The sequence below is a fragment of the Anolis sagrei genome, chromosome X (genome assembly GCF_037176765.1).
Source record: "Anolis sagrei isolate rAnoSag1 chromosome X, rAnoSag1.mat, whole genome shotgun sequence".
Classification (NCBI taxonomy): domain Eukaryota; kingdom Metazoa; phylum Chordata; class Lepidosauria; order Squamata; family Dactyloidae; genus Anolis; species Anolis sagrei.
Genome location: NC_090034.1, coordinates 51,521,102 through 51,533,412, shown reverse-complemented (window position 1 = coordinate 51,533,412; position 12,311 = coordinate 51,521,102). Strand labels below are relative to the sequence as shown.

The 12,311-nt window shown below is 43.7% G+C and overlaps 1 protein-coding gene across 5 annotated transcripts in view; it reads right to left on the bottom strand.

Annotated features, from left to right (window-relative positions):
- Nucleotides 1-12,311, bottom strand: part of DOT1L (DOT1 like histone lysine methyltransferase) — a 71,317-nt gene that overhangs the window by 50,499 nt on the left and 8,507 nt on the right. For all 5 annotated transcript variants that reach the window (XM_060785130.2, XM_060785131.2, XM_060785129.2 and 2 more), the window contains exon 2: nucleotides 950-993. In XM_060785130.2, the coding sequence (XP_060641113.2) occupies nucleotides 950-993 (44 nt within the window). The remainder of the gene's footprint in view (nucleotides 1-949; nucleotides 994-12,311) is intronic.

Sequence of the window (12,311 nt, the reverse complement as noted above, 5' to 3'; positions counted from 1 at the left end):
AAAACAATTTTAACAAATATAAACTTATTAGTATTTCAATGGGAAGTGTGGGCCTGCTTTTGGCTGATGAGATAGGATTGTTGTGTGCTATCAAGTCGTTTCATACTTAAGTTGACCCTGAGCGAGGGCCGGGTAAATGACCTTGGAGGGCCATATCTGGCCCCCAGGCCTTAGTTTGAGGACCTCTGGTCTACAACATGTGAGTGTGGAGAAGAGCAAACCACACACCACTTACTATAATGCAGTCTGAGCCCTGCCACATGCACAATGGAGGGCCTTCTCACAATGACACCAGAGGCACTCCAAGTGGCCAGTTTTTGGTCAAAGGAAATATAGTATAATGCCAAGATTTACTTTGTTTGTGTCTTTTAAAATACATTATAACTGTACCCTCAATTCGCTTCTGACACAATAAATAAATTTTCAACTGTGTCTAAATACAGCAACTGAAGGAAGCTGGGGGTGAGAGAGGAAACTAAAAGGAGGGGACAACTGACATTATGCCAAATTTGCCTGCCCAGTATTGACATTTCTGGCTTTCTTTTCTCTCCTTCTCTTCATGTTGAAGTCACGCGAGACATTGCTTCTCCTCAAGCCCCAAGCCATCAATGTGATCTTTTGTCCTCCTACTTAGCCTCATGGTCAATGGTGGTTTTTGATTGAGATTATTTATGAGAAAAGAATAAGGACAGTGACATTCCCTTGCTGCCCACAGATAACAGTCTCTATGAGTTCAGAAAAAGAGAAAGGAAAAGGAAAATGGGGGCTTGTCTGTTCTTTTGAGAAACCCCAAAACTAGATTCATATACTGCAAGACGGAAAGAATAAAATCTTCGGAGTAAAGCCTTTTCCCCCACCTCTCTTCTCCTTCGGTCTCAACTAATCCATTCCTTGAGATATGGCTTTTGTACAAGGAGGCAGGGAAGAGAAAATATATTTGAATACCTACCGAATTGTCTCAATGATTTCGTGAGCAGCATCATGGTGTTTGTCCTGAGAGAATGAAGAAAAGGTGGTTTTAGGACAACTAGGAAAAGATATCAATCTTCTTAAAGGATGTCAAATTATTTTGTTTTTATGTCTCAACAAATGTTACAGAGAAAACCATGGAATAGGTTCACCTTAAGCTGGCAATGATGTGGAGGCACGCAATGTCAATCTCTGCATTAAAAAAATGGTTCCCAAAAACCTTTTTGGTCAAAAACCATATCTATAGATGCACCAATTTAAGCCTCTGCATTGGAGAGACAAAAACGCACACAAGAACCGGCTTGAAAGAGAAGGATCAAACCCATCCAGTCCAATATTTTCTCCCCACATTGAGGAAGCAAATGTCACTGGCAAATAGGTCTCTATAAATTCCTATTTGAAAAGAGCACTGAATCCTAGAGTTGGAGGAGACCCCAAAGGACATCCAGTCCAACCCACTTCTGCAATGCAGAGAGATACAACCTAAGCCTTCCTGACAGACGGTCATCCACCTTCTGTTTAAAAACATCCAGAGAAGGAAACTGCATTAGACATCCATATTTCTAGCTCTAACCACCAGGAAGCTTTTCCTAACGTTTTCCTAATCTCTTTCCTATTCCTCTTTGGACTAGCTTGCTCCCTCCTCGATGTGGCAAATCACAACACGCTCTATGTCCAAATGCTGGGATCAAAACACTGATCAGTAAATTGATACGGTCAAATCTACACATTCCAATTAATACAGCTGACATTAAGGCAGTGCCATGTATTATGTTCCGCAGTTGGTGGTGGCAGGGTTAATGTCTTAGTTCTAAAGAGCTGAGTAATCTGTAAGTAAGAGTTTACGGTGAAAGCAATTAAGGGTGGAGGCATGCAACAGATAGCTTACAGCTTGGTGTTATTGGATATAAGGAGCTAGCCTTGGGACTGATCTTTGTCCTATTTTCCCCCCCAAGGTTTGTGGATTTTTGATATCTTGACCTGTCTCCTGCGCTTTTCGAATCCTGGAATCTTGAATCTCTGGACTGGCTATTGACTACGGAATATACTCTTGACCCTTGGACTTTACTAATTGAACTCTTGGCGTTTGACTACTGGGCTGGACCTTTTTGACTATGGTGTTCTCTCGAACCTGCATCAGCATTTGCTGTCAAGTCTTTGTTTTATATTCTGTGGCTGAGTGCTATCTTTATGTTTTATATTTTTGACTATGAAAACAGTCAGACAGTAAGTGGTGCTTTAATTAAACAGTTTTACAGAAGCTGGGTGTTTGTTTTGTTTCACCTCTGCCTGCGTACAGGCAGAGCCCTGGCAACGTGACAGGCAATGGTTCTCAACCTGTGGGTCATGACCCCTTTGGGGGTTGAACAACCTTTTCACAGGGGTCACCTAAGACCATCGGAAAACACATATTTCCGATGGTCTTTGGAACTGAGACATCGCTAACTTTTCCCCACTGCTTTCACTTCCCAAAGGTCTCTTCTTCTTTCCTGGAGGGAGGTGGTGATGTTACTCAGCTTCCACCATTTTAGGAGGAAGAGACAGGAGCAACAGAAGTGAGGTTTGCTTTGAAGTCAAGAAGACTTCAAAGAAGAGGAAGGAGGAGGTAGAGGTGAGAAGGGAGAAGGTAAGGGGGGTATGGAGAGGGAGGCTGGGGAGGAGGGCAGAGCTTAGAGGGGGTGGAGTAGCCCCTCCATGGCCGAATCCCATGGAGAAGTGAAAGTGAGGAGGCCTCCCCCAAAGATATCCTGCAAAGGGCTGCAGCAGCAGGGCCTCCTCCCTCCCTCCTTCCTTTCCTTTCCTCCTTCCCTCAGTTTGCCTGCATCCTGAATGGAGTCCTCTCACACATTCTCCCTTCCTCCTGCTGCACCTCAAGGTCTCCATGATGTGGGCCCTGTCCCTTCCTTCTCCCTCCCTCCCTCTCTTGTACTATTCTGTACACTGCTACTCTATCAGTCTTCAGGCCAGTCTGGCCACATGCAGATACGCCCACAGATGAGTACCCTGCGTGATGACATCATCATGCCAACCCCATCACATACACCCCATACAAATAGAGGTGTATATGACAGGGTTGGCGCTATAATATACTTATGCGGACCAGTCACACATGTTGAAAACAGCTACTGTGTTGAAAGCAGCGGTATTGGAAATAAAATGACATTTTGCTTTAATTATGTTCAATTTGTAATGTGAAAATACATCCTGCGTATCAGATATTTACATTACGATTCATAAAAGAAGCAAAATTAAAGTGATGAAGTAGCAACTCAAATAATTTTATGGTTGGGGATCACCACAACATGAGGAACTGTATTAAAGGGTCGCAGCATTAGGATGGTTGAGAACCATTGCATTAAAGGGAATACTTCCCCTCTTTTTGAGGCCACGAATTGATGACTGTTTGATGAAGGAGCGGCCTGCCCACACATTTCGTGGGCTGCTCTTAACACCACTCCTTACTCATTGCTGAGGTTAATCTTTGAATAATAGTGAAAAAAGATGTTATAAAGCCATGACATTTGCTCCCAGCCCACAAGAATGGAGTGTGGGGAGAAAACAGGAGGGTTTCTGTGGCATGGAAAGCTTTTAAAAGTAACTTCTGCATCTGAAGGCGGGGGGGGGGGGGGGGGAGGCTAGACTCCAGCTGAAGGGCTCTCTCAACTGAGCTCTTCTTAGCAAAACTACAGTGGAACAAAGGGAGGGATTATTCGGGTGTCAAGTGATCTGGTTCCCATCCTAAATGGGCACGAGACAGAGGGCCTTGTGACACCGGGAGCATCGCATAACATTAAATGACATTTGTGGATTGCCGTAAGGTGACAGGGAACTTGAAAGCACATTTGTACTGCAAACTATCCACATTTGCAGTTTTGACTTTTGTGCACTGACATTGCGAACGTCTCTTGGAATCTCTCAGTCCTTCAATGTAATGCTATGGCCAGTTTCAAGTAGAAGTTGACCCTATAGTCATGCTGAATAGACCTAGAAATCCCTAGAGAGGTTTTTTTAAAAAAAAACATTTTCTTCATTTGCAGCCCTAACCCCAGCAAACATGGAAAGCTGACCATACAAACAAGGTTTCAGGAAGACCTCTCTGACGGTGTTAAGGGTGGTTAGTGACCAAAATCCTCCTGGTATAAAAGTGCGCACAGTGAGCACCCCATTGTTATACTTGGGCTTATAGAAACAAAACCAAACTTCTTACATTCTAACAGTTGCCCTTCAGTGTCCTTTGGAGATAAGAGAAACATTCTCACTACTGTCATGTTAGACCCTTGGTTCATTTCTGTCCACCAAATGCCCTTTTTTGGACCTAAAATGAATCCTCTGAGTCATAGTTTTACAAGATCTTTCACCTTCTCTAGCAAAGAGGGCTGGCATTTCACCAAACTACAACTCTTAACTCCATTTAAGTTTTTAGATCAGCTTAAGAGTCAGAATAAGACAAAACCCAAAGGGAAAAATGTTTATTCATTCAGTCGCTTTCGATTCTTTGTGACCGCCTAGACCAAGCCCGGCCAGAGCTCCCTGGCGGCCGTGGCCATCCCCATCTCCATTTGCCAGTTATCAATTTGTCTGGTTGCCATAATCTTGGGTTTTTTATGTTTAATTAGACCCCAGTTGTTGCACTTTTTCCTTTCACCTTGGTTATCAGGTTCCTCAGCTCCTCCTTGCTTTCAGCCACCAAAGTGGTATCATCTGCATATCTAAGGTTGTTAATGTTTCTTCCAGCAATTTTAACTCCAGCCTAGGAATTGTCAAGCCCCGCACACTGCATGATGTGTTCTGCATACAAGTTGAACAGGTCATATGAGAATAGACAACCCTACTGTACTCCATTCCAATCTTGACCCGGTCTGTTGTTCCCTGGTCTGTTCTTACTGTTGCTACTTAGTCCTTATAAAGATTCCTCAGGAGACAGACAAGGTGACTTGGTATCCCCATACCACCAAGAACTTGCCACAATTTATTATGACCCACACAAATGATTTAGAATAGTCAATAAAACAGAAAGAGATGCTTTTTCTGAAATTCCCTGCCTTTCTCCGTTATCCAGTGGATGTTGGCAATTTGGTCTCGTTCCTCTGCCTTTTCTAAACCCAGTTTGTACATCCAGCAACTCTCACTCCATGTATTGCTGGAGTCTACCTTGCAGGACCTTGAGCATTACCTTAGTAGCATGTGAAATAAATGCCACTGTATGAAAATTTGAGCAATTTTTTAGCATTTCCCTTTTTTGGTACGGGGATATACGGTGATTTTTTTCAATCCAAGGTCCATTCTTGTGTTCTCCATATTTGCTGGCATATGGCATGCACTACCTTGAAAGCACAATTTTTCAAGATTTTAAACAGTTTAATTGAGATCCCATAGTCTCCAGTTGAAGAAAAAAAAACAGATGGAGAAAAGGAGAAATTCCTCCCATTCCTCTCCGACATTCATTTAGCTCTCATTCCACCAAGTCAAGGAAAATCACAAATCTCTGAATTTGGGCCTAAAATGTCTTATTTTATTTTTTTTCTTCCTGCTTACTTTTCCTTTTGTGCGCTATCTTGCATTTTTTTATTGACACATCAACCCTTCTGACTGGGTTTTCAGCCATAGAGTGGGAGGGGTCAATGCTATAAATACATACTACAGTGGCAAAACATGCATTATGATTCATCTATTACCGTACAAAATCATTTGCTTACTAAATACTTTCAATCCACCGAGTTTAGCTATGAATATGAGTGTGTGTGTGGGGTGGGTGGGTGGGGGTGTGTATATATATATATTACCTATACTGCATTGCATATAAAACCATGCTTGACCTTTATTTCTATAGGCAAAATGCCTTTAAGACTGAGCTATACATTTCATCTGGCACCACTTTAACCGCCATGGCTCCTTGCTATGGAATCAGGGGAGTTCTAGTTTGACACAGTCTTTAGTCTCCTGTGCCAATGATGTTGGCACTTCACCAAACTTTAATTCCACGGTTGCTATAGCACTTTGTTCAGCAGATGCACCCTTCAGTTTCAGGTTTCACCCGAAGCAAGGAGGAAGAAAGGTCAAAAGGTTTTCCCCTTTGCAAAGGTGAAATACAACTTTGCATCTATTCCCAAAATAAACTGTACTCTTTTCAGAGCCTCAGAGCAATTGGAGTTCACTGGGTCAAGATATCTTCACTGTGCTCTAATCCACCATCTTTACACACTGAAATTAGACACCAACTGAAACACAATTTCAAAGGTTACAGAGGGGAACACTTTCTTGAGCTGGTCGGTGGGCTTTTCCCATTCGACTCAGCTTCTCTCTTGCTGGAGGGGGAATCCCAATGGAAAGGCCCAAAGAAGTGACACAAACAATGAGGGGGAAAATAATACTCTGCTTCCAAACACAGCTGTCATTAATGCCAGAGGTCAAATATTTTCTGAGTCACCGAAGGGGAATTGGAGCAGGGAGGAATCCTCCTCGCAGGCCTTGGATGAGTCACGACTGGATGAGACTCGATTCATCATCAGTCGTGTTCCATCAGGAAAGAGAGTAATACACAGTAAAGACATTCAGGTTTTACATGAAATATGAGGGGTGAGGGATCTGAAAGGCCATCACATTAGCAAGCTCTTCGCAGCCATGCAATTTTGCTAATGATGCAGCCGTCTGCAGTAGCTTGGGATTTGCTGATGCAAACTGCGCTGGGTGGTGTGCGATCGTGTGCTACGTTTTTGGAGCATTTGTCAGGCTCCGCACGAAAGCATAGTCTCCAGCTCTTTGGCACAATGGATTATCCCTAGGGGCACCTTGCCATTTTGCTGGGAAAGGGAAAAAACCAACTCATCGTGCAGAACATAAAATCAGAAGAACTGGGAACAAGAGAACCAGAGGATAGAGAAAGCTTAAGACCCAGAATTAAGGGGAGCCAGGTTTGAATCTCTGCTCAGGCATCAAACAGGGAGATCTCCCCTCACAAGAGGAAAGAGCAAGAGAGTGATTAATATGTATATATTTGTGTGTGCGCGCGCGCGCGTGTGTGTGTGTGTATATCTCTCTCTCTCTCTCACTAGATTGATCAGATCTAAGGTGAAGCAGGTTTAAATCTCTGCTCAGGTACCAAACAGGGAAAGCTCTCCTCCTCTCTCAAGAGGCAAAAACAACAGTGATAAATATGTATATATGTATGTGAATGTATCTATCTATATCTATATAAATAAAAATGTAATGTTTGTTTGTTGGATTAACAGAACTCAAAAACCACTGGACGAATTGACACCAAATTTGGACACAAGACACCTAACAACCCAATGTATGTCCTTCACTCCAAAATTGATTTTGTAATTTGGGAGTTGTAGTTGCTGGGATTAATAGTTCAACTACAATCAAAGAGCATTCTGAACCCCACCAACAATTGAATTGAACCAAACGTAGCATAACAGGACTCCCATGACCAACAGAAAGCACAAGAAGGGTTTGGTGAGCACTGACCTTGATTTTGGGAGTTGTAGTTCACCTACATCCAAAGAGCGCTATGGACTCAAAGAATGATGGATCTGGCCCAAACTTGGCACAAATATTCCATATGCCCAAATATGAATACAAACAGAGTTTGGGGGAAATAGATCTTGACATTTGGGAGTTGTAGTTACTGGGATTTATAGTTCTGTATGTTCCAGAGTGGGCAAACCAGGCAATCACCACAATAACACTGACAAAGAAACAGCAAGAAATAGTGTTTACCCACAAGCATAAAGACATTACAGATATTAGAAACCAACACTTTCTAATTACTTTCTTTTCCAGATCACCAGACAGGGCCATAGCAACGCGTGGCACGGAATGGCTAGTCTATATAAATAAAAATGTAATGTTTGTTAACTGAACTCAAAACTGAACTGAACTGAACTCAAAAAACACTGGACGAATTGACACAAAATTTGGACACAAGACATCTAACAACCCAATGTATGTCCTTCACTAAAAAAAATGATTTTGTCATTTGGGAGTTGTAGTTACTGGGATTTATCATTCACTTACAATCAAAGAGCATTCTGAACTCCACCAATTATGGAATTGAACCAATCTTGGCACACAGAACTCCCATGACAAACAGAGAATACTGGAAGAGTTTGGTGGGCACGGACATTAATTTTTGGAGTTGTAGTTCACCTACATCCAGAGAGCTCTGTGGACTCAATGATTTGGATCTGGACCAAACTTGGCATGAATACTCAATATGCCCAAATGTGAACACTGGTGGAGTTTGGAGAAAATAGACCTTGACATTTGGGAGTTGTAGTTACTGGGATTTATAGTTCACCTACAATCAAAGCGCATGCTGAACCCCATCAATGACAGAATTGGGCCAAACTTCCCACACGGAATCCCCATGGCCAATAGAAAATACTTAATGTCATCCAGACCAAGTCCCTTCACCAGGGCAAGAAAATGTAATCAAAGCCCTCCTGGCAAAGACATGTTAGATGACATGATCACATCGGTCACGTCAATCCCTGAGAAATACGAGCACTTTATTGAAATAGTGAAAACCTGCTCATGGGCCTCTATACCAAGAGGCTGCAGAACCAACTACCTTCAGGGCATTACTCCTGAAACAGCTGCCTTGTTGGAAAACTATTACAGGCTCCACAACGAAGACCCATTTAGTGAGCAGACCCTTCACGCAGCACAGAGCATTGTGTCCTCCATCTCTGAAGCCAAGAAAGAACAGTGGATCAAGCTGATCACAGAGGTCGACATGGGCAGGAGCAGCCAGAAGGCGTGGAGGCTGCTAAGACGGTTGAGCAATGACCCCTCACAAACTAATACCCATGTCAACATAAAGGCAGATCAGATAGCACACAAACTCTTGAAGAATGGGAAACCCAACCTTGCCACCAAAGTAGGAAAGAAACCGATAGCCAGACAAGAGATTGAGAACAACAACCTTCATGAACCCTTTACATCTACTGAATTGGACATGGCTTGGATGATCTACAGATGGAACAAATCAAGAACTTTGGTCCAAAAGCAAGGCATTGGCTGCTGGAGCTGATGAACAACTGCATTGCATCCTGTCAGATCCCCAAAATCTGGAGGAAAGCAAGAGTCATCGCCATCTTGAAGCCAGGCAAAGACCGTAATGATCCAAAAAGCTACAGACCAATCTCCCTGTTGTGCCACCTCTACAAAGTTCTAGAGAGACTTATTTTGCATAGAATTATGGGAAAAATAGACCCCTGTCTGATTCTACAGCAAGTTGGCTTCAGGAAAGGCAAAAGCTGCACATCACAAGTGCTGAACCTGACTCAGCACATAGAAAATGGCTTTGAAAGTCAGCAGATCACAGGAGCTGTCTTCATAGACCTGTCAGCGGCTTATGATACTGTGAACCACCGCCTCCTCCTGAGAAAAATGTATAATATCACAAAGAACTACCATCTCACCTGCCTCATAGGAAACCTGCTACAAAACAGGAGCTTTTTTTGTTGAGTTCCAGGGCCAGAGAAGCAGATGGCGGAAACAGAAGAACGGCCTGCCTCAGGGGAGCGTGCTCCCTCCATCAATGTTCAACATTTACACAAATGACCAGCCACTGCCAGAAGGGACAGAGACCTTCATCTATGCTGATGATCGTACCATTACTGCTCAAGCAGGGAGCTTTGAGATGGTTGAACAGAAGCTATCCGAAGCTCTAGGTGCTCTTATTGCCTATTACAGGGAAAACCTACTGATCCCTAATCCATCTAAAACACAGACATGTGCCTTTCACCTTAAGAACAGACAAGCATCCCGAGCTCTGAGGATTACCTGGGAAGGAATCCCACTGGAGCATTGCAGCGCACCCAAATACCTGGGAGTCACTCTGGACTGTGCTCTGACCTATAAGAAGCACTGCCTAAACATCAAGCAAAAAATGGGCGCTAGAAACAGTATCATACGAAAGCTAACTGGCACAACCTGGCAATCACAACCAGACACAGTGAAGACATCTGCCCTTGCGCTATGCTACTCTGCTGCTGAGTACACACGCCTGGTGTGGAACACATCTCACCACGCTAAAACAGTGGATGTGTCTCTTAATGAGACAGCCGCATTATCACGGGGTGTCTGCGCCCTACACCACTGGAGAAATTACACTGCTTAGCCGCTATTGCACCACCTGACATCCGCCAGGAAGTAGCAGCCAATAGTGAAAGGACCAAGGCAGTGACATCTCCAGCTCATCCCTTGTTTGGGTATCAGCCAGCACGTCAACAACTTAAATCAAGAAATAGTTTTCTTAGTTCTACAGAGACACTCGCTGGAACACCTCAGCAAGCGAGAGTCCAAAAGTGGCAGGCTCAAACCCAGCACCTCAATCCGTGGGTGATACCAGATGAGAGACTCCCCCCTGGGCACACAGAAGACTGGGCGATTTGGAAGGCGCTGAACAGACTGCGCTCTGGCACCACGAGATGCAGAGCCAACCTTCAGAAATGGGGCTACAAAGTTGAATCTACGACATGCGAGTGCGGAAAAGAGCAAACCACTGACCACCTGCTGCAATGCAACCTGAGCCCTGCTACATGCACAATGGAGGACCTTCTTGCGGAAACACCAGAGGCACTCCAAGTGGCCAGATACTGGTCAAAGGACATTTAATCAACTACCAAGTGTGCAAAATTTGTGGGGTTTTTTATCTGTTTGTTTGTTTTGTTCTGTTAGAAATGTAATACAATGGTCTGCTTGCAGATGACACAATAAATAAATAAATCCTGACAAAGAGCCATTCAGCCATAGATATAGATAGATGTATATGATTCACACACACACAGATATAGCATCATAGATTTGAAAGGGACCCCTAAAAAATGATAATTGTATGCTGCATGTTCCAGAGTGGGCAAACCAGACAATCTCCACATCAACATTGGCAAAGAAACAGCAAGAAATACCGTTTACCCACAAGCATAAAGACATTACATATATTAGAAACCAACACTTTCTCATTACTTTATTTTCCAGATTACCAGACTGGGCCACAGCAACGCGTGGGCAGGGGACGGCTAGTCCATAATAAAAGTGAAAATATGTATGGGGCTGGGGTGTCCACTTTCACAGACAGACTCTGACTTCCACAAACAGCTATAACCCCCACCTATAAGGAGCCACCAAAGGGCTACCCTCCAATGGCAGGTTATAGTGAGCGCAATGAACAAGAGCCTTCAACCCCTGCCAGTGTCCTCTACAAACACCATTCTGCCCACCACCCAAGTGAAGGCTTTCACATGGGGACAATCTCATCCTAGATTTTCTGTGTTTCCTCCACCAAAAGCATACCAGAGCTTCTGACTCTCTCCGTTGGTGTGAAATTTGCATGACCTTGCCCACTGCCTCTTCTTTAACCCTTTCCTATTCTTTTCTATAGCACACAGCAAACAGAGAAATTGATCAGCAGCTGAATATATTGGAGGGGATTGGGGGACTGACTCAACATGATGGAAGTTATAGCTCACCCTGCATGAAGACAGAACACTGTGACCCGCACCAACAACAGACCTGGACCACATTTGGCACACAGAACCCCCATGACCAACAAAAATACTGGAGGTGTTTTGGGGAAATTCACCTTGATTTATAGCAGTTGTAGGTCCTTGGATTTATAGTTTATAGTTCTCCTGCAATCAAAGAGCACTCTGAAGACCACCAGTGATGGATCTGGACCTAATTTGGCACACAGAACCTTCATGGCCAACAAAAAATACTGGAGGGCCTTGGGGGTAATTCACCTTGATTTGGGGGACGTTTCAGTTCACTTACATCCAAAGAGCTCTGTGAACCCAAACGATGATGAATCTGGACCACACTTGGCACACACTATTACTATTAAACTTTATTTGTACCCTGCTAGCATCTCCCGAAGGACTCGATGCGGCTTACAAAGGCCAAGGCCTCAAACAACAACAACAAACAATAACAATACAATGCAAGCAAATTAAAAACATAAGCAATAACAACAACAAAACATAACACTATTACGCAATAAAACCAGGGCCGGGCCAATGAAGGGTACAGATTAAAAAGTGCTGGGTGTAAGAGGTGATATGTTAGGATTCTGGGCAAGTGCAATGTGCAGAGAGTCTTAAGCTCTATTAAAGTGCTTCTGGGATGTAGTGCTGGAGGTTATCCTATTCAGGAAAGGCACATCGGAATAGCCAGGTCTTCAAGTTCTTCCTAAAGACTGCCAACGTAGGTACTAGTCTAATGTCTTTGGGGAGGGTGTTCCAAAGTCGGGGGGCAACCACAGAGAAGGCCCTGTCTCTCGTCCCCATCAAACGTGCCTGCAATGCAGGTGGAATCGTGAGCAGGGCCTCTCC